At 42.7% G+C, this 26,542-nt stretch overlaps 1 protein-coding gene across 10 annotated transcripts in view; it reads right to left on the minus strand.

Moving 5' to 3' along the window:
* The window catches only part of Gpatch2 (G-patch domain containing 2), a 202,222-nt gene that overhangs the window by 53,165 nt on the left and 122,515 nt on the right, over positions 1 to 26,542 (minus strand). For 5 of the 10 annotated variants that reach the window (XM_036202034.1, XM_036202035.1, XM_036202038.1 and 2 more), the window contains 2 exons: positions 14,573 to 14,661; positions 4,606 to 7,908 (listed from right to left, as the gene is read on the minus strand). The exons of 1 other annotated variant lie outside the window; for it this stretch is intronic. In XM_036202034.1, the coding sequence (XP_036057927.1) occupies positions 7,688 to 7,908; positions 14,573 to 14,661 (310 nt within the window). In that variant the 3' untranslated portion in view covers positions 4,606 to 7,687. 4 more of the 10 variants (XR_004946170.1, XR_004946169.1, XM_036202039.1 and 1 more) reach the window with 4 other exon arrangements.

Consider the following 26,542-nt stretch of genomic DNA (forward strand, 5'->3'; position numbering starts at 1 on the left):
AATATACTCTCAAAAACATTCAGAGAATTTCAGGCTGAGAAAATTATAGAAACAGTGGTTTTTTGAGTCCTGAGCCAGATGTCTTCCCTACCAGGTCTGCCAGGCTCTGTATTTCACACTCCTGGGTCTGAGAGTAGCAGCAGAGGTCAAGAGAGCCACAATGAGTCAGAGGCCAAGGAAGGCATGCTGATGTTCTCACACGAGCTATAGACAGCCAGTCAGAAGTTTTTCACTGGCTGTTAGTGATTGAATTCTCTATTTTTACTGTTTACATATTTCCAATTGAATGCATTTTTTTAAGAGATCTGTTTTTCTTGGTGTGTATGCACATGTCTGTGTATATGCACCTGTATCTGGGTGCCATCAAAGGCCAGATGTCCTGGAGCTTGAGCTACAGGCCTTTGTGAGCTCCCTAACAGGGATGCTGGGAACCAAATCTGGGTCCCCTGCAAATACACTAAGCTCTCTTAAACACTGATCTACCTCTCCAGCTCTGAATATATTTTTAAAAACCTATCTCAGCACTCAGGAGGCAGAGCCAGGACGATCTCTGTGAGTTAGAGGCCAGCCTGGTGTATAAAGTGAGTTCCAGGAAAGGCGCAAAGCTACAGAGAAACCCTATCTTGAAAAGCCCCCTCACACCCCAGAAAAAAAAAAAAAGATTATTACTAAAGGCATGTACTCCTATTGCTATGGAATTAGAAAACTTATTGCTATGGAATTAGAATTATTTCATGTGACTTGGCTGGAAAGTCGAAAGTGAGTTAACCCCTCTGTCTAACCTCTTCTCCAACCCTCTAGACAGGAGTGTACAAACAGGAAGAGCTCACCACCTCTTTAGCAGCACAGAAAGAACCTACTATGTGCCAGACGTGTAGCTTCACTCAGTCCTTACAACTGATAAAGTAGTTACTGTTATCCCTGAATTCAGCAGCGTGTTTGACAACACCAAGACCAGACCCCATTGCAGTGTCAGGGACAGACACTGTGGCCAGTGGAGAGTATTTGTACTGCAGCATTTATGCATCAGCCAGCACATACAGTAGCAGCCCCAAGTAAACCTGTCTGTCATTCTTTAAGGAGCATCTCCAGTCCCATCTCACCATGCACTTTCTGATAGTCCTCATTTCTAAAAATAGTTTCACTGTTCAAAACTTAGAAACATTTTCATCACCTTACAGCTGGGAAGCATGTTGCCATGGGAAGAAGAGAGAAACATTCCCGATTCTTTCTCTTCCTTCCTCTCTGTAAAAGTAAGGTACATCTCAACACTGATGGTATCTGAGAGTCAATGAAATGCTGACTGTACTACTACTATGATATTCAAGTCTGGACATGTAACTAGGGACACATGGTAGAAACAGTTCCTGTACACTCATGTGCTTTCCTGCTGTGGGGAGATTCCATGATTCAGTGTGCCTAAGTGGCCAACAGAGCAGGATATGTGCCCCTCCTCAGCTAAGGAAGTTAAGTGCTGGCAAATCACCTTCCTTTCTTTACCACGCCCTTGCTGGGAGCCAGGAGATATCTACATGAGCTCAACTCAAGTGGGTATGAAGGCTCCTTTGGATGTGTCTGTCCATCCTAAGAGCTGATGCTGTAGAAGTGGCCCTGGGATGCTGCTCCCCTTTGTTCCCATCTGCTTTCTTTTTTCTTATCAGCACACCCAATCTCACAGTCCTTTACACTGACTGGATGGGGAGAACTAGAAGCCACCTTAGAAGGAGGAACATAAGGAACAGCATGCACTTTCTAGTCTCTAAGTAGACAAGGCAACTGCGGAGGTGATAAAAAACAATGTGTTACTTTTAAAGATGGCTCTTCACTCAAGTCTTCTGGCTTCCCAAGAAGCCCTTAGGAGGGCCTGGTTCCCGGAGCAAGATGATGCTCCAAGAATTCTCCTTCTTCTGATAATGTAATTCTCAGTGCACGCCTGTGTTGTCAAGACCGTCCTGTCTGTGAAAATGCCTTATGGCACCTCCCTGAATAGAGGAACAAATGGAGAGAAAGACTATTTGTTTGATGTAGTCAGATTCTCTGGAATTTAATCCTATATCCTTTTCATGGCTGAGCTAGCCATTCAAAATTAAAATGAACCTTTCATCCATGTGTATCATAAATGGGCATTTATCAGGATTATATGATTTTGCAACCCATCTGAATACGTAACCAGAATTTGTTTTCCTTCCGTTTCACTATGTAATTACCATGCAACAATAACAAAAGTGACATGTTTGAAGAACAGATAAAATGCTGTAAATTGGCCAGTAATGGTGATATTTCCTCATCTTCTGGAAAATCCATTTATTCTCTCTCAACAAATCAAGGCATTGTCAGCCCATACTCATCTTGTGGCCAGAGGGGCTCCACCAATTTCTGGATGTGAGCAAGTCTTGGAATGCAGATGAGGCCAACTAACGAAGGCTTTCAGAACAGGCCGCTGGTCTTCGCTTGCCTCAATTTCTAAATCATCCGTAATGGGGCCAAGACCTCCCAAGCACTAAAAAGAGCGAGCTGACATGCTGGACAAACTGTTAATTTTTTCCTGAAGAAGCTGCTATATTGCACATCTGTCACTGCGGCGCAGACAATTACTCACTGAGTCGGGGAGGGAAAATGTGCCGCTTGTTTCTAGCTGAGTTGTTAGGGGTCTTATGGAGAAACACAATGGCCCAAGTCAGAATGCACGGACTTGCAGTGTGCTTGGCAATTTGCCTCTCAGTCTGGGGATTGTCCTGTGGTATTATATCATGAGGAATAGGCCAGAATGTGTTTTCAGAATAGGAAAGGCATTAGATATAACGGGATGGAAGAACAGGCATAGGAAGATGTGAGTCAAGACTCCAGGCTCATGGGCTACAAACCAGTGTGATTAAGAGCTACACACACACTATAGAAGTGTATTGTTAGGAATGCTGTGGCTTTGCATTTGAGATTTCTCACGTTTAACATGTGCTCCCAAGTGCTCACTCACACACGCCCAAAAGCTCTTTTGGGAACAGCATACCTCTTCCACCGAGCACAGACCACCTACACTGGTTCTGTAAAGAACTACATCCACCAATGCAGAGCATCAGAATCCCAGCAGAACCTGCTCTATCCTCTTTCCCCTTTCTTCCAGGTTCATTTGTCCAGCCCACTGTGCTCTTCTGGCATATGAACAAGTTCACTTTGATTAGAGATTTCAGAACTGTTTTTCTGAAAAGTGTATCTTCAGTCAGTTTTATATTTACTAAAGAATGGAACTTAAAGGAGAAATTAACATTTCTTAGATTTCTTTTGTTTGTTTATTCAGACAGAATTTCCTGTAGCCCAGCTGGCTTCAAACTTACTCTGCAGCTGAGACTGGCCTTAAACTCCTGATTCTCCTGACCACCTTGGCTTCCCAAGGGCTAGGACTATACGCTTGTGCCACATCTGGCCATTAGAACCTTCATAGCAAAATGTGCAACCAGACTGAAGATAACTGGGCTGTTTCTATTTGGGTTCATGTTTTAATAACCTTCAGGCTGAAGAGTCAAGTACTATGTGCACTGCTAAAGTGTGTGATTTATTGGGAAACGTCACACCAAGATGGGGGAGCTAGTGACTACAGAAACACCAAGACTCCCTTCTGCTGTTGCCTAACCTGTCCTCAAGACTGAAGGAGTAAACAGCTGGGATTCTGGTGATGCAGCACCAAGGGCTGAGAATCTGAGGGTGATTTAAACCATGTGATGATTCAAAGCTAAGTGACAAAGCTGATGTACAGATAAGACGCGGGGTGGTAATAGTAGATCATAATCCTGGCAGGTATGGCAGTGACTCACCAGACAAAAATCCAAGGCTCCTTACGGTGTCAAGTGTGTAATGAGTCCTTATTCTGTATGGACTCAGCAGAAGGGGCCTTCATGGTCCACTTGTTGGCTGGCTTTTTATTACTGTAAACCTGTTACATAGTGAGTGTTTAGTAGCTGTTGAACTAAAACAAAAACCACTTGCTGTAACAACTCTACTCACTTTTGTGGAGGAAAAGATCCTGTTCCTACAAGAAAGTGAAGTGCCTTTGCAGTTTGATGGATATTACAAAATATTTCAAGTGTCTCAGGAGGTCATGAGAGAAAGTGAGCCATGCTGCCCTGGCCAAAAGATCCTAGCTGGAGAGAAAACTGAATGTCAGTTCATTCCAGTTCCAGAGGAAACAAAACCACAGAAGTGTGGAAGAGCAGGTAACTATCAGTTCTGAATACATTTGCAAGTCAGATACAATGCCAATTTTTTCTTTAACATTTTTTTGAGACACTGAAAATTCCCAGAGCTTAAAAGAAATGAACTGTACTATTAAATGTGAACTCTATGTCACTCTAGTGGGTCCAACCCAGAGCTCCATACAGGCTCTGTAAGCACTCTACCACTGAACACAATACCTCCAAAAGATTTCAGTGGTATTTCCATGACTTTGAAATTAGGAGAGAAGGGCTAGAGTTGTATCCTAGTGGGAGAGCACTTGTCTGGTGTACAGACGGCCTTAGTTTCAATTCTGACCACTGTAAAACAACAAACAGAAAGACATTCGAAGAAATAAAAGAGGCTAAGAAGAAAATATACAGACAATGGCATTAGAAATAATGTTAACACTGTGCTTTATTATTTTAGTTCTTTCTTGAACTAATAAGTTTTCTACAAAAAAAGTCAAAGTATTCCTTGCTAACAACTTCATTTTACAGTACCAATGTAGATCATTTCTCTTTCTGAAAGACAAAATACAAATTAAAATGGTTTTAAAAGTATTTCAACAATTTCTCTCTTATGAAACATCTGCTCAAAATGAAATGCACTGAATACCAATTTGAAATGTTAGACATGAATGAAGGGCAGAATTTGTCAATCACGTCTGTACACTGCATACGAACATGGGCCACGGACGCACCTGTGTGTACACGTGTACACATGCATATTTAACCCTGCCATCTTCACTTCTATCTGCTTAATCACTATAGCCAGGAGTTCCTAACCACTGCGTTCAAACATGGAGCCCAACTGATGGGCAAGCTGCACTTAGCAATGGATTCACATTGATATATATTTTTGAGACACAGAGTCTCACCATGTAGCCCCATCTGTCCTGAAACACTCATTCTATAGATTAGGTTGGTCTTGGACTCATGGCAACCCTCCTCATACCTTAATCTCCCAATTTCTGTGAATATAAGTAGGTGTTAGCATGGCTGGCCACTTTTAAAGTCACTACATCATTTCGAAACTAAAGGAAGTGGATCTGAGAGGTTTACAGCATTATACGTTTTACTTAGGAAAGGAAAAGGCAGGAAATGACCGCAGTCCACATCTGAATGACATCAAATGGACACAATGTGGAGTCACACTGCTCATGCGGCCACACTTGGATTCTTTGGCTACTGTACTGAGTAGATGGAAAGGGAAGAGACCCTAACTGGTTAACTTGCAGAACAGCAGAGTGGCTTCATGGGGAAGCCGAGGAAATCTCAACACTATTTCAAGAAGCTACAAATGATACATTTAAAATCACAAACTCTTTTGATGATGTTGGCTCCATGAGCCAATTTGAACTGACAAAAATTTATTAATCTCTATTAAGCATAAACCAGCAGATTCATGTCCTGAGCAGACATCTGATTTACATTAAAGTTTCCTATTTCAATTGTGTTTACTTCTCAGCTATGGTTAGGTAAAATAGTGTCACATCTTGCTTATCTTTATAAGAACTTGAATGCTGAAGGGGTGGTGTGGGGCAGTCTTCTCTAATGGAGTGCTGATCATTTCCTCTAAACAGATAATCACTAGTAGAATATAAACTGTCCTCAGTTACCTGTGAGTCAAGAAGTTTCTAGTGTGAAAAGTAGAACTTTGGTGTCACAGGTGCTCAACGAGCAGCTTCCCGCAGAAGCCGCGCACAAGGTCCGCACGTCTGGAGGTCGAGGATAGAAAGACCAGTGACCTAGGGAGGCACTACTGGCTCAGCACGTGGGCTGCCCTGTGCATCCTCCAGAACAAGGGGAAGTGAGAACAGGAACCACTTCCTCTGAGGCTTGGAACCAAGCATGCAATGGCTTCAAACTGAGCCTTTAAAAACCCCAGGGCTTTACAAGACCTTCAAGAAATGAAATCCAAACAAAGAAAAGCAAACAACTTTGGAATAGACCCTTGGGTATAGTATACTATTATAATCTCTTCCATCTTCCTTCCTACATGCATACAATAAGCATTTAGGAAGACAACTGTTAAGAAATGGCAAATTTCTAGTGACGAACTTGTACAAGTAGCAGCACAAGTGTTCCAGGAGAGCTCACGCAGGTGTCTACCTGTCTTGTCCTAGCCAGCCCACTTCCCACCACAGTGCTCTCAGGGAAGACAGTTCCCAGAAGAAATGCAGACGTTTACCAAACTACAGAGGCTGCATTTTCATTAGGGGATCACGGAGGAAAGGTCTGTTACCTCTTGAAACCTTTTCTACTGCCTTAAAAAAATATTTAAAAAAAATTTTTTTTTCAATTCACAAAACTGAAGTCCATTGGCTTTTGTTCAAGGATAGACTTATGTGGGTTATCTCAACCTTTACTGAACTAACTGTTACCACTGTAAGTAATAATAATTATCAGGGTTTTTAATGATGATTCTAACCAATCAGTATTTTCTGAACAAAGAACAATTTAAAATTTCTGACATTATGAAGTGAATGACTCAGAAATACCGCAGTAATGGAATGGAAGAAACATACTTGTGCTGCTTAATTGTAAAGTAAGTGTTTTAATCTGAGGATGACAGGTCCCCTAAGTTTCTCCTATTCCTTAGGAAGCAGATTAGGCCATTGCCAGACATCTTGGGAAAGCTACTTAAATCTTCAAATAAACTGACTCAAGAGTCTAATAATTTACTTCAGTGACTAAAACCTTAAATCACCTTTCTTCATCTTGGAGCTGACCCTTAGAAAATACCAACCTTTGGGAAGAGGTAGACATCTGGAGGGCAGGGTTTACAGTTCAGGCAGCATGAATTTAAAAAATACATTTTTCTTTTAGTAATTATTTTATGTTCTAAATGAGGTAAAATTTATAAAATGCACTGGAGTAATGTCGAGGGCACTCTGGTGATGATGACAATGAACGTTATCAAATGTCCAAGGGAAATTCTGATTACTTACTGCTTGCCCACTGTGAATTCATGCTACACTAGAATTAATGGGCATCATTGCTACAAATCCTTATGAGAGCCAAAGTCAAGAAATGTGAGCTTAGCAAGCCTTTCCCATATGTGCTTAGTACTCCCTAGATGGGGAGGGGGTGGAAGAGAGGCAGACAGAACTACCTAGTGTAGGCATCACGAGAAACTCCATCCTTTCCAGCCTAGTTTGTCTGGGTATCACACACATGCATGGATCGAGCAAGGCAGCAGAAAGAATTGACATCTAGGATCAAAATAAATAAAAGACCAACTGTTCTTCATATCTTCAAACTGCTGGAAATGATGAGGAAACAAAGGATGGAGATTTGTACTTCAGCACCATGAATTGTGATGGAATCCCATTTCTATCACTGTGGCAGGACTCTAAGCAGCCTGGAAGCTGGCTGGAGGCAATGCAGAGCCAGCTTCAAAACAGAGAGCTCTGCGATCACTTCAGAACAATGGGCACGGGAACAGAAACTGCATGTTCTTTTCCTTGCTTTTCTGCTCAGGAAGGCTTTGCCGACGTGGGGGCAGAGCTGGTAGGAGTGCTTTTTGGTAGAGGGAATCCAAGTCCTAACCCTTTCGGCCTCTGCACGGCTTGAACTGGCTCAGAGATCCCTCTGCCATCTCGCCCGAGGCCCGACCCGGGTGTCCAGCCCATACTCTGAAGCATGCGGTTCCCGATGTTGCTCTCTAGGATCGGCTGGGCATTTTCACCCACAATTCCTGAAATGAGAACATGACAGCCCACAGGTGAAGATCTACCCAGGGCTGAGAAACTCGAGTCCTAGGGCCTTTGTGTCCTCATCCACCACACAGGCATCCTACAGTGGCCGCTGCTTACCTCACACAGAACCACAGGGTCAGATAGGCTCATGTAAGCGAAGGTTCTGCAAACTTGGAAGCACACCAGAGCTGGGAAGGCTTTCACAACCCCATGGGCTGTGATAAAAACGCAACTTATCCCTCAATATGTACATGTGCCCTGGACCCTGAAGGGAATCAAACCAAACCAAAACATAACTGGTCGCACCCTGAATTCCTAAGAATTTAGTTAGGCGTGTGTGACTTATGCATGTATAGGGAGGGATGTGCATGCCTCAGCGGCCAGAGGCTGACATCCATGGTCTTCCTCTATTATTCTCCACTTGACTTTCTGAGACAGTGTCTTTCACTGAGCCTGGAGCCTGGTGATTGTGCAGACCCCAGCTAGCGAGCCCCTTACAGTCCTGTCTGTCTCCAGCACTGGGGTTAACGGCCCATGCTGCAGCACTCAGCTTTAACATGGGTGCTGGTGATCTGTGCTCAGGCCCCCATGCTTATCTCAAGCCCAGAGTTTAGTCTTATAACCTTCTTTATCATTCAGTCTACCACGACCCTTAACTCTATACTCCATCTTCTTCTTATAGGTTCATGTTTTAGTGGTTGTAGAAGCTGGTAACATGGGAACAATACAGAAAAAAAACACTAAAGACCTGTTCATTGATGGTCCTCCCTGAGACCAGAGGGAACCTCTCTCTCTTCACAGACTCTTGGGATGCCTGTGCTAGCCCAGCTAAAGAGTGTCTCTGCTCTCAAATAAGGATGTGCTCTCCTAAACAGGTGGCAATGGACAGCTTACCACTCTCCATGGCTCCTGAGTCGGACAGCACATCTTACCTTCCACTCACACACCAGCTTTCCATCAACACCGATGTGCTTCCTCCCTGACTGAGGACAACGACAGCAATTCTCAGGCTTACACACTTCAGCCACCACAGGAAAAGCTAGGACCCTGTCCTCAAAGGAATACAAGGCAGAGGAGGCTCCCCAAGCATCCACACTGACAATAACAAATACCCAAGGGCTCTAGACTCTCCTAGTTCTGGTGTGGACGGGTTGCATGGATGAAATTTGTTACTGTACTTTCAACTGTGCATAAACATTTTCACGTGTCCTTCTTTATCTGGTATTTAGAGGAACTGGAAGTGGGTTGATCAAGAACCAGGCAAAGTGCTGCAGATGCGCTTTAACAAACTGACCCTCTTTTCTTTACTGCAGAGCAATCATCAACTGAGCACTAAGCTATTTATCTAACATTTCTATATGCTCCGTCTTCTGTGCTTTGGGACCAGTGTAACAGTGTAATAATATAAATTCATTGCATTCAATAGGGCCTAGGCCACTATAATAATCCATGATTATATGAATTACCAGCTAATTGAAACAGGCTGAAAGGCTGGAGACACCTCAGTGGTAGAGTGCTTGCTAAACATGAGCTGGGTTCAACGCCCATGACCGTAAGAAACACACACCTTAACATGTGACAGGAAATACCTGTAATGACCTGCAGCTTGAACTAATTCTTTAGCCAACCCCATTTCCTGCTTGAATCAGTACAAAGGCTATCATTTATGAGACTGTGAGAAAAAAAGGATGGATAAAATGAAAAATGGACCCTTGAGTGACAAAAAATTAAAGAAAAATATTTGGTTAAAGTCTTGTACATATAGCAAAAAAAAAAAAATAATAATTAAGATTTGTATTTCAAACCAGCAGCTGGGGTGGCCAGCCTGAGCCTGTGGGGCTGCCAAGCAGGAGTCAGGTGGACACTGTGCTAGCACACTTGCTCAGCTCCAGCTTTTCAGGGAGCGCAACACGGTCATTGAATTCTGTGTATACGCTGAACTCAGGTCAGAGGTCTGACACTGCCCTTGGTGACTGCACAGATTCTTGGGGCAAAAGATTGCAGAAATTCGGCTTTAATTGAAAAAAAAAGGGGGGGAAATGTGAGGCCAATATAAAGCATCTTTGGAAATTGCTACATGATGGTGAAACCGTGAAAACAACATGCGACTGTGACTTTAAAATGCTGGTACAGAAGCATGGAGGCCTGCAGTGGTCGCTCTACTTCTAAAACTATGTGTTTATAGAATGGCAAAGAACTTGGTCTTTCTCAGTGTTTAAAATCCTGTTTAATTTTTTTACTTCATAAAAACAGAATCAAATAAATCACTATCTCGTATATGGAAGAAAAAAATAAAGGACACTGACTTCTAAATGTGCTGTGTCCCCACCTAGGGCCAGTGGGAAAAGACAAAAAGGAAGGGCCACTTCAGTTTTCACGGACTGATTCTGGAAGACAAGACTCTGTTGTTCTCTCACTCTAGTTCTGTGAGAGGAGAACCTGGGACTCGAACACTTGGACTTAGCACAGCCCATCCCACAGCCATGATTTCCTTTTCTCTGGCTCCCAGCACTGCGACATCTTTTAGGTCCTTTCCTACAATGCTCTCGGCTTAGGGCCACGGCCAACGTAGCCTGATTCACTTCTTTTCCCTACTCCAGGTCCTAGCCTGTCTGCTGGGTCCCCTGGGTCCCCTGAAGTACAGTATGTCCTCTCCCCTCAGACCTTTCACAGAGCGGAGTGTGGTGGAGGGCAATTCACTTGTACAACTGGCTCAGGAGATGAAAATCTTGCATCGGCCTCTCTTAGCCACTAATCTATCCAGCTGACTGCAAGCCTAATTGGCAGCTTGTTGAGTAATTTGGCTCCTAAAGCGTTGTATTGATGTTGGATCAACATCCAGTGGAAGGGGAGGTGACAGGCTGCCTCCCATATAACAGCAAGCATGTGCCTGTCCTGTCCCTACCATGTATTCAGAAGGCGTTTATTAGTTCTTCCTTCTTCTTCCCAGTCCCTTTGCTAGCCAGCAGAGGGTCAGGGCTATTATCAGCTGTTTTATCAAAACTGTGAGTTGTCATTATGTCCCGGTATCTACTTTAGGGACAAGAAGTGAGAATATGGTGTTACTACAGTTTATCAAATGCTTCAATTATTTGCCCTGCACTATTACACATATATTTCATGTAAATAAAATCAATCTAACTGGGTGCTTAACGATATATATTTCACTTATTTGCTTTTTATTTTATTTTATTCTGAGGTACTGGGGATGGAACACAGGGCTGTGGTAATGTTTGCACACACTCTCCCATTGAGTGTGCTATTCAGTCTTGCACTTACGTTTTAAACAATGAAAATTATTTAAGTTTGAGTGAAAACAGAATGTAAAGGCAGTTTCTTCTTAAGTGATGAAACCCTAAATGACATAATGGTCTTTTATTGTGTTTGGAGAAGTGTTCTTTGTAATAAAGGTTTACCAAACAAAACAGGACAGGCAACAGTAACTGCAAAGAGCACAAAACTTAGTGTGGTAAGACACCTGAGCAGAGTTGGCACCATATCTCAACCAAAGTATCTAATGTTTGCCATCAACTCCTTCATAATCTAGGACTTCTACCATAAGTACGACCAAGCCAACACTGCTGACTGCCTATAAGAACTGTGACAATGTTCTTCCTCTGTCACTCTCTGCTTTTCTTCCCCTTTACAGATGACATTTTTCAGACTATAAAATGCACTCTGCTGGCAAGCTCTTGCTTCAGTACTCCTTAATTTTACAATAGTAAATCTACATCCTTTGCTGGAGACACACTGGCTTTGCTATGTGACTTTGAAGGAGGCAGAGAACAAGCCATCCATTAAAAAAGTCAATATCTAAGCATATCAATATTCATTTTACATTGTCAATACTGAATACAAAGGTGAAAGAGCAGTAAATAAGCTAAAATACTGAAATAAATTCGGTGTTCCTGCCACAATTAATAAATGTGCAACCAATACCACGTGGCTGGCTGGCGCAGCCTTCTAAAGAGACTGAATTCTGCTCAGCACAGAGGACTGGGGGATTTTCTCCACTTTATAGCAGCACCCCAGTCAGATCTGGGGTTCAATTTCAGATGGGGTTCAGAGTGTCTTACAGACATTACCATTTATCAAGAATACATTAGACAAGGGTTCATGCTGAGAGTCATCAGCTTATACAGATCCAATGCGGGATGGCAAATTAAAAGTTTCCAATTATATATTTACAGTAAGTTTTTGCTAAGTTCTTTCTATGTCTGCTATTTGTTTTCGTAATAAATTATGGAGAAGTCAGAATCACAAGCAATATCCACCTGTTCATCTCTTGATTCTTCCTATTTCATATGAGGAGGAGTTTTCTTTTGAATTTTCCTCATTTAGATTCAATGCTGACGACAAGAAAGTAACATGAGGGTTTACGTCAGGGAAGTGTGTCTTTGGAAGGTCTGCAAGGACCTGTGAACACAGTAAGAACATACATGTGTGTATGTGTGCATATGCAAACAGGCCGGAGGAGGCATTCGTGTCCCACTGTCCCTCCCTCCCTTAGTGCCATGAGGCCGTTGCATGAACCTGGAGTGAGGCTGGTGCTAGCCAAGCCCTTGTGACCAGTCTCTGGGCTCTGTCCCCAGCAGCACTGGAGTTATGGCACTCTTGGACGGCTCTAACTTTTTGGGTGGCTGCTGGGTATCTGAACTCAGGTCCTCGTATCTGCACAGCGCGTTCTCACCCACTGAGCCATTTCTCCAGCCTCAAGAACACTTTTTCAAGAGGAATCCTACAGGCCAGTACAGTCTGGAAATGTATAGATGCAATGGACTCTGTATCCTTTGACTAACTTTATTCCAGATTTGAAAACAGCCATTTTCATGGACAGGGCGATGTCCAATGTCTAACCTCACCATCCGAGTGTATTTATGCAATGGCTTCTCTGACTGCATCCAGATAGGCACCTTCCCTCAGGTCTGGGACGTTAGTGTTACAAGACCTTCTCTTGAAACTTGTCCCAAATACCTGCACTTCTCCCTCTCTGAAAGGAACCACTGCACACAGGTTTGAAACACACTCAAATGAGCAGCATACCGTGTTAGCAACCAAAAACAAACAAAACCCAAACAATAACAATGACAAAACCCACCACATTAAATGCCTGAATTTTATTCCATAAGCTAAAGTCTAGTAGTAAAATGAAAATCTCAGATCTTAAAAGGTCTCCACAGACTTGCAATACAGTATCTGGAATATGCTGGCACAAGCTTAGCACAGGCTTATGAACAAAGGACTGTTTTAGGCTGAAGTTAAGGTTTACATCTAAATTCTCCGTAAACAGTTTCCTCTAATGCCCTGAGCTCTGAAGTCAAAATCTGCTACACAAAAAACTATGTGACCCCTACTTCAAGCACCTGGTGTTCCCCACTTCACATAGGTGCTTCATATCAGGGCCTGGCCCAGTCTTCTGCTTTGTTACTGTGGCTACATGGGACCATTAACAACACTTCTAGGACTTGTTCTTCTGTGGCTTCGGCCACTGAGCTCAGAGCTCACTGGGTATGGGGACGTTGAGGAATCCTGTCCCAGCCTTAGGAGAGACTGGAAGATCTTATCACATCTATTTGACCTAAAATGTGGCTGCATTTCCTTATGGAGAGATATTATATATTACAAGTATTTCATGAATATTCTACATTTCTTTGCAGAAATAGCTAATGCATCTTCTATAAATTTCAAGTCACTATATGCAATAGATGGGTCTTTTTCATTCATTTTATATTAGTGTATGCTTAATTGTATAAAATAATAGGTTTGCTACAATATCTTTAGTTTTGCATATGATGTATTTTGATGGGATCTGCTCTCCTATTACTCCATCCCCCACCCCATAGTCCTTTCTTCTTCTGAGACATGATACTTTTGATAACTAGATGGCAGTTGTGATATGTGTGGCCTATCTAGCCTTGTCTCTGACCTTTGCGTGGGATACCCTAGGCATCATCTCTTAATGTAAAAGAAAAAAGACAAACATTTTCATAATATTCTGTAAGTTCACTTACATAGTATGCAGGAGAGTTCTAATTAGAGCATGGCTGCTGAGGCCGTATGTACACTACTGAACTGTACCAACACCATGCACCATATTCAAGCCTCGGCTTCTGTCTGGAAGGGCAGGCAGGTTATTTCAGAAAGGAAGAGATGGTTAGGAAGTAAAATGGAGGAACAAGAGCAAAAGGCGGTCTTCATATATCCTCAAAATATGTACACACCCAGAATGCTAAGAGCACTGCCATGAAAAAAGCAGGCTTTAGCAGTTACACAGTGACGACCCTATGACTACCACTCAGGTCTAGTAATCACATGGTCTTAGGTAGTGAGCCATTCATCATTTCATCTGCTTATTCCCTGCTTCCCTTACAAGTCTGAAATTTCTTCAGGCCAGCCAAAGACACAGCTTTGGAGGTTTTTATCTTTGCTGTGTCTTACCCATTTGGGTGGGTGTGTGCACAGCACATGTCTCATGAGTAAGCTACTTAAAAGGTCCACACAACAAACAGACTATACATCCTAATGTAAAGGCAAATGACCTGCATTCCAATTTCTTGCAACCATGCCTCTCTTGCAGCAAGAGTGATTACCGATCGCCTATGTTTTATTCGTGTTGATTTATGTGGTCAGAATCTGTGTTCCGCTCCTTCCGCTTTGTTTTACCTGCTGTAGTGGGTCCAGGCAAAGGGGCAGCTTTTCTTCTCCTTTTGATGTCTCCTGTGCACAAGGATCCTAAATGCATGCTTGTTTGCCTACAAGTAATTATCAGAAGAAATAAAAACTATTAACAAAGGAGGGGGAAAATGACACATGAACACACAGCTTGTATAATCTGAACCTAAATCAAAACATTCTCACCAAAGATGGAGCTGCATAGTAAAACCACCAATCTTGTTTATATCGAAACATAATTACGTTTGTTGACAAGCGTTCAGCAGCTAAATGCACCATCATAAATTGTTACTGGGATGAATAATATAAAAGGAATGCTTTTTAATTTTCAAAACTGGCAATCTTTCTAGCTCAACATAAAATCAAGCACTGTTGCTTCTGACAGGAAAATAGCGAAGATTAATTATCTAAAGAGATCACAATATTGTTGCTAGGTTATCAATTGGTTGCTAATGCTTTACTGTCAGGACGACATTTATTACAGGAAAAGTATGATCAATTTCTTTTCGGATATTATGCAGCAGTGAATTCTTTTAAAACATTTTAAATAGATGGAAGGAAATGGTGATGTTGTTCTTATAATTCATACAATTAGAATTGTTTAATTATTTACTAGTCAGGAGAGAACAATTTGAATGCATGAATGCCTGTCTGCTGCTCCCAGTAGTCTAACATGATCCTAGGTACAAATGTGCAAAGACATGACATACAAGAACTTAGGGTGAGCCTTGTTATTTTTGGAATCAGTTATATTTATTCAATTCTGCTTAATTTTAGTCTTCTAGATTAAAAAATGTTTTAGAAAAATAATGGCTCAATTAGAAACCAAAAGGCTAATGCAAAGAAAGAGAGGATTTAGTAGTCTTTGGCCTTGGTAAGCCACAGACGGGTTCTGCGCCCATTCCCAGGCCCATAACCCTTGACGTGAGGTTGGGATAGGGGCTGAAAACCACAGAGCAGAAATAAATGAAACGTATTTACTAAAGTGCATGCTCTTTGACCCTTACATACAGGTATCTGGTGGTGGCATGAGGTTTTAAACAATCTAAATTGAAAACAGCCAGTATTTCAGAAATGAAAAGAAAAAAGTGATATAAGTAACAAAGTGGTACATATTTATAATATATATACATATATGTAGGTTTAAATATAATGAAAAAACATTGCTGAATACATTTGAACGGATTGTTTCAAGCATAGGTACAGCCATGATGAGTGAGGTAAATAATACTGTGGGCAGAAATAGACAAAGAACATGAAATCCACTACATAGCTTAGTAAGAAATAGTCATCTACTAGTTTTCCTTTTGTACTGAGTCCATAGTGTTTCTTTGTTATAGAATAAATCTCAATTTTAAAAAATTAGTTAAGTCAGTTAATTTTACTTTGCTTTCAAATGGTTATTGTCATACTAAACTATAAATTATTTCTTAGATTGAAGAGAGAAATCTTGCCTCATGATCTTAAGAAAAATAAATGATTATAGTCACATTTATTATTTTTTGTCACATTTATTTTTTTAAACTACATAAAAAGTTTAAGCATTTTAAGAAAACCATAGAGACCTATTCTTTTTGTACAAAAGTAATTCAGCATTTACTAGTACACACTATGAACTTAGCATATGCTTTTAAGTGGTGAAAACACAGAGGCCAGAGAAGAAGACATGAAGACATGAAGAAAAAAGGGGCATTCAGTTCTTAGTGCAGATAATTAAGAGTGGTGAGGACAGTGGCAGGGACAGTCTATTAACACTAGTAGAGATTAAATCATCGAGTCTGTGTGACCATCCTAAGCACTTGAATGAAACACACACACACATACACACCCTTGTAGGATTTTCTTTAATGGAAAACCTACACTTTTGGAGTCTATTCTCTTTGAATTCTTTTTTTTTTTTTTTTTAAAGATTTATTTATTTATTATTTATACAGTGTTCTGCCTGTATGTCAGAAGAGGGCACCAGATCTCTTTACAGATGGTGTGAGCCACCATGTGGTTGCTGGGAATTGAACTCAGGACCTCTGGAAGAACAGCCAGTGTTCTTAAACTCTGAGCCGTCTCCTACTTTTTGAATTTTAATTCTAGCAGGACAATGCTACAACTCTCAAGTGTACAGAGCAGAAGCCATAAGAAACAGTTCCTGTCTACAGAAAGGTGAAGTAGTGTTCCTGAAGGCCAAGTGGCCGACTGTGGGAGAGCCCATTTCAAGTTCCCTTGCAAACTAGAGATCTTCCTCTATCCCACATGCAACTGTGCTTCTCTAGCTTTTTCTCTGAAATCACAGCTTTAATCCCAGTTAATGAAGTTCCAACACTTCCATTTTATATTCTCATGATAGTCTGAGTTTACTTTTTCTGCTTGTGTGTTCATGTGTCACATACATGCTAGTGCACATGTGTATTGGCCAGAAGTCCACCTCAGGTGCAGGTCCTCAGAAGAGTGCCCATCTTCTCTTTTGTTGCTGGCCTGGAGCTCACTGATTGAGCTAGACTGGCTGCTGGTCAGAGCCCCGGGGACCTACCTATCTCAGCCTTCGTAGCACTGGGATCACAGGCACAAACCTCTATGCACTGCTGCCATGTCTGGGGATGAAACTCAGGGTCTTCCTTGTGCTCACACATTACATCGTTTTACCCACTGAACTCTTTCCTCAAGCCACTTTCACATACTTTAGTCTACGTGGTTCTCTCCCAAAGCCTAGGATCAGGGTTACCTTCTTACTACACTAGACACCTCAGCTATGGTACAGGAGTACCCAAAAATATAAACCAAGAGACCATTATAAAAACAACAAAAATGGTGGAAATGGTTTTCTTTTCTGTTAGGGTGTGTGTGTGTGCGCGTGCGCCTGCCTGTACATGTGTGAGGAGGGAGAAGTCAACGTTTGGTGTTATCATCACTCTCCACTTTATCCTTTGAGACAGGGCCTCTCAGGGAGCCTGGTGTTTACTGTTTCAGCTACACCAGGGGCTACTGAGTACTGAGAATCTGCCTTTCTCTCCAGGCACAGGGGCTACAGTCCTGAGACATCATGCCTGACTTCTAATGTGGGTCTTCAGAATATTAACTCAGTTCCTCAGCCATGTACAGCAAACATTGTACCTGTCTACCCTGACTTCTACCCAACACTGTTCTTGCAGTAGGTGTTCATAACGCAAGTATTTAAATGCTTGGGAAGTACCCTTAAATCCATTTTGTCTTTACAACTTCATTTCTCACAATATTCAAAATGTATTAGCAAGGCTCACTTACAAAACTGTGGGAGACAGACTCCAAGAAGACCACCCTCTTCTAAAACATTTGGGAATGTTTACCGAGCAAACAGTACCATCTTCATCCAATTCTCCAGCCCACCCAGTACAGGTACATAACAGGGGAAATAACCATGCATGGAGACTACAATCAGAGGCAATGGACTCGGTGACCTGAGATGTGAAGCAGAAGGAAAAAGCCCGTGGACTCCAGAAAGTTCAACAGAAAATGAGGGCTTGCATGTGGGGGGATCTGAGCTACTGAACAGCAAGAGCACAGGCTGGCCCCTCTCCCACCTCATTTCAGACATGGGGAGTAGGGCAGCTACGAGCAGCTAGGTCTGTTAACACAGCAGTTGCGATTTTAATTTAAAATGAATGAATGTTTCAAAGGCAGCCCGTGTCTTCAGTCTACTTGGCCATCTGTCTTTGCAAAGCATGGCACTGAGAGCTCGTTCTTGGGGGGGGGGAGCAGGTGTCTTAAGAACAATGCAATATCCCATGAGCACATCTAAGGTGTTCATAATTGTTAAGATCCTTTTGTAAGGCCCTGTAGAAAAACTGCCAGTGACTAGATTAGTGCATCTGTGTTAGCTAAGAAGTCACCTGTGAAGAGAAGAGAGGGGGGGATGAAGGGTGGCTCAAGGCTTTGCTCAGCACCCTGGGTCAGTACCTGGGTGGGGTCCCAGGATGAGACTAGGCTGCAGTCTTGACTCTCCTGTCTGTCATTCTAAGTGGAAAGGACAAAGAAATCCATCTGCTTGGATGGATTTCTCTGTTGAAGATGACTGGAAAGAGGCTTCCCATGAGGTATTTTATTAAACATAAGAAAGCCAGAACCCAGAAGCCTCTTAAACAGACTGCACCTGAATTACCCCATTGTTTCCTGCAAGCCAGCCTTTCAGACTGGTGACTGTAGGAGACAGGACATCTTATCATCTGGAGGAAAGAAAAAGTAATCACACAAAGCGACGACAAAGCCCACGGAGAAGCACCTTGCCGGACAGCGTGGCTTTGACAGGGGCTGACAGCACCGAGGCAGGCCACGTCAAACACAATAACAGTAAAGCCAAGACAACGGGAGCTTGTCTCTTTACAGCACACATTTAGAGTCTTTTCAGAGCATCAGGCCTTGCGAAAGCTGCCCCCTGGATACAATGTGTTCCCAAGCAGCCTGGGACAAGCTGCAGAGAGAGACAAGCAGATGTGACCATGGCCCTGGCATTTGGCAAGAACGCTCACTGTCAGCTGGGACAATATCCGCCTGGACAGGGCATCAGCTGCACAGAAGTGAGGCGGGTCTGTGGTGTCACTGGAGGAGAGCCTGGGTGGCAGAGGGATGGACAGCACGGGGAAATGCAGCCCTGTTTGACCCGCCCTCTCTGGACTCCAACAGCCACCCCTCCCCCTTACCCGGCGTCAATGTGTCTCCTCAGATTAAACTGAATAGACAGGGGTGGGCTGGAGCTTTGCTCCTTCTGGACCCCAGTGCACACAAGTATGAGGAACTTTCAAGCAATCTGTTTTCATAGGATGAGGACTCAAGTCCTTGTTTTGCAGTGTTTTCATTTAAAACCTTTGTGCTCCCCCCGCCCCCGTGTGTGTGTGTGTGTGTGTGTGTGTGTGTGTGTGTGTGTGTGTGTGTATGCCCGTGCTTGTGTAGGCCAGAGGTTTGTGTCCCCCTCAATTGCTCTCCACTAAGTCAGGGTCCCTCAGTGAACCCTGAGCTGCCAATTCAGGGAGTCTAGCAGGCAGCTTGCCTTAGGGGTCTCCTGCCTCTACCCCAAGAGCTGGGATTATAGACTTGGTTTAACTGTGGATGCTGAGGAACCCCAATTCTGTCCTCATGCTGGTACACAAGCCCTTCATGAACTGAGCTCTTCTCCAGCCCCTTCTTGTGTCAAATCTCCCAGGACAAGTGGAGCAAGACTCTTCGGGAGTGGTAGTCCACCACAGAGCGGCTCTTGGTTTTGTTGCCTTCTCTCTCCTCTCTCTCTCTCTCTCTCTCTCTCTCTCTCTCTCTCTCTCTCTCTCTGTCACTTGGTTTACAGTCTGCTGCAATCTCATGCCAACTCTCCTTGAATAGGTTAGGTGTTGGGTCTATGCCCGGAAGTAGGTAACTGCAGGTAGTGATGGGGCTCATGCCGTCCTTGGCTTTATCATCTGATTGTGAGTCTTTCTACATCTTAGTTCCTTCAGAAACAGGCCCCTGGACCCCCACGGTGTTCGTTCACATTCTAGAACAAAACATCATTTGTGATAGGGTCGCCTTATAGGATTCCTGCAGCAGCTTTCCCCATTGGTAACACGCAGCCTGTGTCTACTAATTTTGCATTCTCTTGCTCAAAGCCTCTCCCTGCCAGCAAGCAGCCCCTCTCAGCTGCTACTGACACATCAGTCCTATTAGAGGCTCTGCTGTCCCAGGTGCAGAGTCCTAATCCCGTTCCTCTTTCTTCCCAATCTGCTTTCCCTGCTCTGTACCTGGTGGCTGCTATGAGATCTGGCTTACTGCGCTCACCATGGCCAGGTGAGCACCCACAGGAGCCAGTGTGAAATATCTATGCATGTGCCCTCCTAGGGCAGTTCCTTGCTGGTTCTGGTCTATTGGGGAGTGGGGGTATGTATCCCTTACTAACAGGAGCAGGAGACTGAAACCAGCCATCTGCATCTGCAGCACAGTTAACTATGCATCATGGCTCACACTGGTAATTTAGCACTCAAGAGGCTGAGGCAGGAGCACTGTCATGAGTTAAAGGCCAGCTACATGGTGAATTCCAGCCCAGCCTGGGCTACGGTGAGACTGTTTCAAGAAACAAGACAACATCTATGTAATATTTAAGATATCTCATATCTATAGGGTACCTTTTATAGTACAATATGATGAACAATAAAATTTAAAATGTAACTTTAAACCAAGTGCCCTCCAAGTACCCACACATATCACAACCCAACAGTGACTGCTTGAGCCTGAGCACCTCACCTGAGCTACTTCTCTTTACTAGTCTCGAAAGTAACTCACACGAATGAGGAATCCCACAAGTGCCCTGGGGGAAAGGTTCCGAGAACGGTGGAGGGTCACACTATTGACTGTGTGTGTGTGCTGGCATTTCACGGGCATTTTCTTCTCAGTATTACTGGATGGTTTTGCTACAAGCCTGTAAGAGGGCATACATCAAATGATACATGAAAAAAATGGTACTGACAAACGCAGGTTTTTTGGGCAGAGGGTGAATTTGTGCCGAAGACTGTCAAGCTTACAGCTGGGGAGGCCAGGAGTCATTTCAGTTACCACAGGTCAACTAGTATGGACTTTAAAGGTTTTGGGGGAGGTTTTAGATATTCCTATGTAAGGTATGTGACACACATTGCATACACAGTGACAGCTATTGCTTCTACCATACTATCATGCCAGCTTTGCAGTTAAGAAGCCCAGGGCATAGACAGGAAAGGTAAATATAATTTATCTGGGTTCTCACAGTTAAGGAAAGATAACACATGCTGCCATGTAGTCTACCTGGAGGTACCCTCGGTGAGCTGTCCCTAAACACACCACACAAGTATGTGATGCAATAAACGACCGCATATGCACACAATTGTATCAATATAATAATAAGGAAAGCATAAAGGTCATTTAAAATAACAACTAAGTTGTTTCTTGATTAACAGAAAGGTTTTTTCTTCTTTAATATTTGATTCTGTTTACCTAGGGTGCAGCACATTAGAACAAAGTACCCATTTTTATCTCAGACTTCAAAGCTCACAAGTTTGGGTCTGAAATCTACTGACACTCTCAGCTGAGCCAACTGCCATGAACTTTTGCTGGGTCATGGCTTGGTACCACAGACCTGTCTTGCTTTCTGTCTATGGTGTATTCCGTGCTTTATGGAAAGCCTAGCTTGGTGGTGGACACCTCTGACCATCAGAGGGACTGGTATTCGCATGTGTCATCCACAATCCTTTCCTCATGTCATTGTCCTACACAACAAGGTGGTGTTTGCAGGGCGGATAATCACTGGTGCTTCTGAGAATATGCCAGGGAAGAGACCCCCATCTAGAGAGAAGAGCTCCTGGTGCCTAGAAGGGCCCTCATGGAAGTACGCATCCATACTTGTCTGGTTTCTACAGATGCTTTGCTAGTTAATCACCAAGGCTACACATTAGTGTTAACATTAGAGGCAGGAGCATTCCATTTACTCCCCAAACTCCTCTCCCTGTTTCCTAACTGTGCCCATCTTGGAGAGCAGGTTCTTCCTCCCTTATAGCTCACTCAGTGCAGGACTGCGAACTTCCTCTTTCTGAAGTGTTCTGAGCCCCGCTTCCAGATGCTTTCTCTCTACATCCATGTCAGTGCAGCGCATCTGTCATTACACTCACCATACACTGTGGCCTCCAGTTGTTTTCAGATCAGAAGGATCTGTCAGTTAACTATGTGGACAACAACTCCAGGCCGACAACTGCATCTCATTCTCAGAACCTAACAGCTACTGTCATGTGTTAGAAACACAAGGACTCAAACTGCTGGAAGGTTGTACCCTCCACATTGCACTCGGCATTAAAAAAGCATTTCTCCAACTATTATTTAAATTCACTCAAACACATTCAATAATTAACAAATCTTCAACATTTATTAATTATTAGATGCTAACCAAAAGACACAGTAAGAAAGCCCCCATTCTCCAAGGTCTCCTCTGTCATTCATTTCCTTGCATGCCTGGGCTGGGACACACTGACTTCACTGAGCTCAGCTTTGGTTCTATGCCCTGTCCAGTGAGTGTGCCTGTTCAGAGAAATCATAGCACTGTCACTGTCTAAAGTTCATTTGCTGAGTAAGATGGAAATAAAGCAAGGAGAACATGGCAGCTACTTTCATCTTCATATTGACATACTATTTGAGAAACAGGACAGAATGTCTGGAACTTGTGAAACATGTAACTAGGTATTTATTTTGGAGTATGTTACTGCTACCATGTGAAAACAAACTTACCTGAATCTTGTTTTTAAGTTGCTTATTAGTGAGAGTCCATCAGAACCAATGGACTTGCCACCTCTCTTACACAGCCCTTTGGGTCCCTGCTGCAGAAACTGCTCTTCTCTTGGAACAACCCCCCCCCCCCAAAATAGTGTCTTCTACCTTAGGCTACAGTTACCATGGCATGGATGGGTGTTCTGCACAGACTATATGCCATGAAGGCAATGGGGCCCACATTTGATTTATTGAAGGGTATTTCCGGCAGCAAGTGCATCCTTGCTAATATCATATGCTTATAAAATAGTTACTGAATGAAATTTATCCAGGCATGCCCAGAGCTTGCAAGAGTTTTGTGGGGTTTTTTGTTTTGTTTTGTTTTCCGAGACAGGGTTTCTCTGTGTAGCTTTGCACCTTTTCTGGAACTCACTCTGTAGCCCAGGTTAGCCTCAAATGCACAGAGATCCACCTGCCTCTGAGTTTTGTCTTTTAAACAATTTGTACTTTTATTGGTTTCAATGTCACTAATGTACATGCTTACCTAAGGAAAGAGAAAAACACTAAGTTTCTTTAGTGACTGTCTCAGGCTATGGGGTACACTTATTCTGGTGTTACCATTCTTTTGTGATCTTGCATCCCGGTGTAGACTTTGTAGAAGGAATGCTTTCAGTCCCCCTCTTCTACTAAAAGCCTCATCCAAATGGTTTTGGGTAAGTAAATATGACCAGAAAGCAGAACATGATAGCATTCTTCTAATTCAATGCAATCAAAACACATGGAAAGCTAGAGCATGTCAGCTTATACTCAGGACTAGTTTTGACATTGAAATATTTGAGCCAAAGTTCCTTCATAACTTTTCTAATTCAAGTCTATTACTCACTGTATTAAAAGATTTAATTTCAATGCTCATGAAGAAAAACACCATGCTACAAAAATCATTTTCAAATGAAAGCCATTGTTTCTTTTCTCCTTTAGACTGCTGGCAGGCATACACAGCTATATATATATTTTTTTAAATCTCAGAAATTAAATGCTAGATGATCAGCTACCCAATGAGCTGTGATTTCAAAATGTTATCACTTTTTTTGGACACAAATAAGGCAATTTTAATAGTGTTTAAGATGTCAGGGTAGAAGGCTAATAAGCTACCACCACCACTCCCACCTACCCACACATCATGGTGGGAACTGAACTCAGGGCCTCATACATTGTAAGCACATGTCTACTACATAGATATATCCCCAGCTCAAGATAACTTCACAGGGATTAGAAATAAGATTTGGGAAACAACACTGATACATTACCTACCATTGAGTTGGGAAAATTATTCAACCCTTTCTCTTTTTCTTCATATGTAAGGGGGATAATCAGGAGATCTGCTACAAATGTGTTGTGGAATAATGCTTTTGTACACTGGTTTAATAAAACGCTGATTGGCTAGTAGCCAGGCAGGCAGTATATGTGTGATAAGCAGACAAGAATTTTAGGAAGAGGGAGGCTGAGTCAGGAGACACAAGCCTACTGTCCAGGGCACAGCATATAATGGCACACAGATAAAGCCACGGAACATGTGGTGACATATAGATTAACAGAAATGGGCTAAGTTTAAGTGTAAAAGCTAGTCAGTAGTAAGCCTGAGCTAATGGCCGAGCAGTTTTAATTAATATAAGTCTCTGTGTGTTTACTTGGGTCTGAGCAGCTGTGGACCACATGGGACACAGGAAAACTTTCAGTTACACAGAGAGTAAATTTTTAAAGTAATTTATTTATTTTTATTTGCATTGGTGTTTTTTTTTTAAAGATTTATTTATTTGTTTATTATGTATACAGTGTTCTGCCTGCATGTATCCCTGCAGGCCAGAAGAGGGCAGCAGATCTCATTACAAGTGGTTGTGAGCCACCACGTGGTTGCTGGGAATTGAACTCAGGACCTCTGGAAGAGCAGTCAGTGCTCTTAATCAGTGAGCCATCTCTCCAGCCCTTGCATTGGTGTTTTGCCTATCTGTATATCTGTATGAGGATGTCAGATCTTTTACAGACAGTTGTTAGAAGCTGTGTAGGTGCTGGGAATTGAACCGGGGTCCTCCAGGAGAGCAGTCAGTGTGCTCTTAACTGCTAAGCCATCACTCCAGCCCCTGCATAGGGTAAATTTTAAAACAAGGATAATTAAATACAACACTACACTCAATCTTTCAGTTATTATGAGTTGGGTATGAGCATATGCCTATATTCCCAGCATTCAAGAAGCTGAAGACACAGGGACTCAGTCTGGGTTATACAATAAGACGCTGACTCAAGAAAAAAAAAGGGGGGGGGGTTCTTTCTCAACTGAGGGAATATTTGTCAGTTCTGTATTCACTCCTCCATCCCTCCCCATCCATCCATTTTGAGAGGCAGTTTGTCCAGTGCTTAGGACTGCAAGCCCAAGGAGACAAGCCCATCCCTGCAAACGGAAACTAAGGGCCAAACATCCATCAGACTTTCTCCACATCATCTGTACCATACAATATTCAAGAGGTGGGAGAAAGTCTTAACAGAAGTAGTCCTATAAAAACCCCCAGAACTAGAGAAATATCGTGGTTTTGTCATTCGTCATCAACTATGTGCAGTGATCACCATGGCCAAGGCAGCACAATGTGTTGTATGTGTCCCTTTGTTAAACAGAATGACACAAAAGAGAAACCTGAGGGCCATTGGCTCACTAGATCTGAACACCATTTACAAGAGCGCAGGGGACAGAGGGGCATACTGAATGACACAGAAAAGGGTCATCAGAGGTGGGGCTCTTTACAGGACAGCCAACTTGACTTCCCTTTGTCTTGTGCACTCAGATTTTCTTTACCAAGTTCATGCAAAGGGCAGGAAACAGAAATGAGTGAGCTCTTTCCAAAACCTTCTCAGTTTTAGGTCCAATTTGACATCTTCAACAAAATAATTCTAAGAAAACAGAACATGTATGGAAGGAGAACTCATATATAGTATAAGGAAATTAAAGACATTAAAGAATACAGTCATCAAGGAAATGTGTGAATGGGATGTCTATTCATGCATGTTAATTACTGTTACTGTTAAAGAAAGTGCAATGTTACTGTGATTTTCTGTCAAATAATCTGATCGGTACATGGACTAAGGCACTGAACACCAAGGAAATACAAATGGCCACCACATGAAAACATGCTCAACATCTTTAGCCATCAGAAAAAAAAATGGAAACCAAAACTTCCCCTAAATTCCATCTTACTCCAGTCAGAAGGGCTGTCAGGAAGAAACCAGATGACAACTGTGCTGATAAGGATGGGGGAGAAGAGTGTCCTAGTACATTATCAGTGGAAAGATGAATCAGTACAGCCACTATGGAAATCGTTATGGAGGTCCCTAAAAAATACTAAAAACAGATGAACCCAGCTATAGCACTCCTGGGTACATACACAAGGGAATCCAAGTCAGCACACCAAAGGATACATATACTCCTAAGCTTACTGCAGTATCATCCACAAAAGCCAAATGATGCATCCACCAAATGAATGTAGACAATATGGTACACAGGCACAATGGGGTTTTAATAAAGAATAAAATGACACCAATACAGAAAAATAGGACTAGGAAGCACCCCTCCCCCAAGCATAATATTCAAAGGGGTAAACAGCAAGTAATTGTCTCATTGGTGGAACCTGTATTTTAAAAAGACATGAAAGCAGGAGCAAGTTCATTGGGAAGGGTGAAGTGACCAGAAAGAAGCGG

Source organism: Onychomys torridus, chromosome 11 (assembly GCF_903995425.1).
Source record: "Onychomys torridus chromosome 11, mOncTor1.1, whole genome shotgun sequence".
In the NCBI taxonomy this organism is placed as follows: Eukaryota; Metazoa; Chordata; class Mammalia; order Rodentia; family Cricetidae; genus Onychomys; species Onychomys torridus.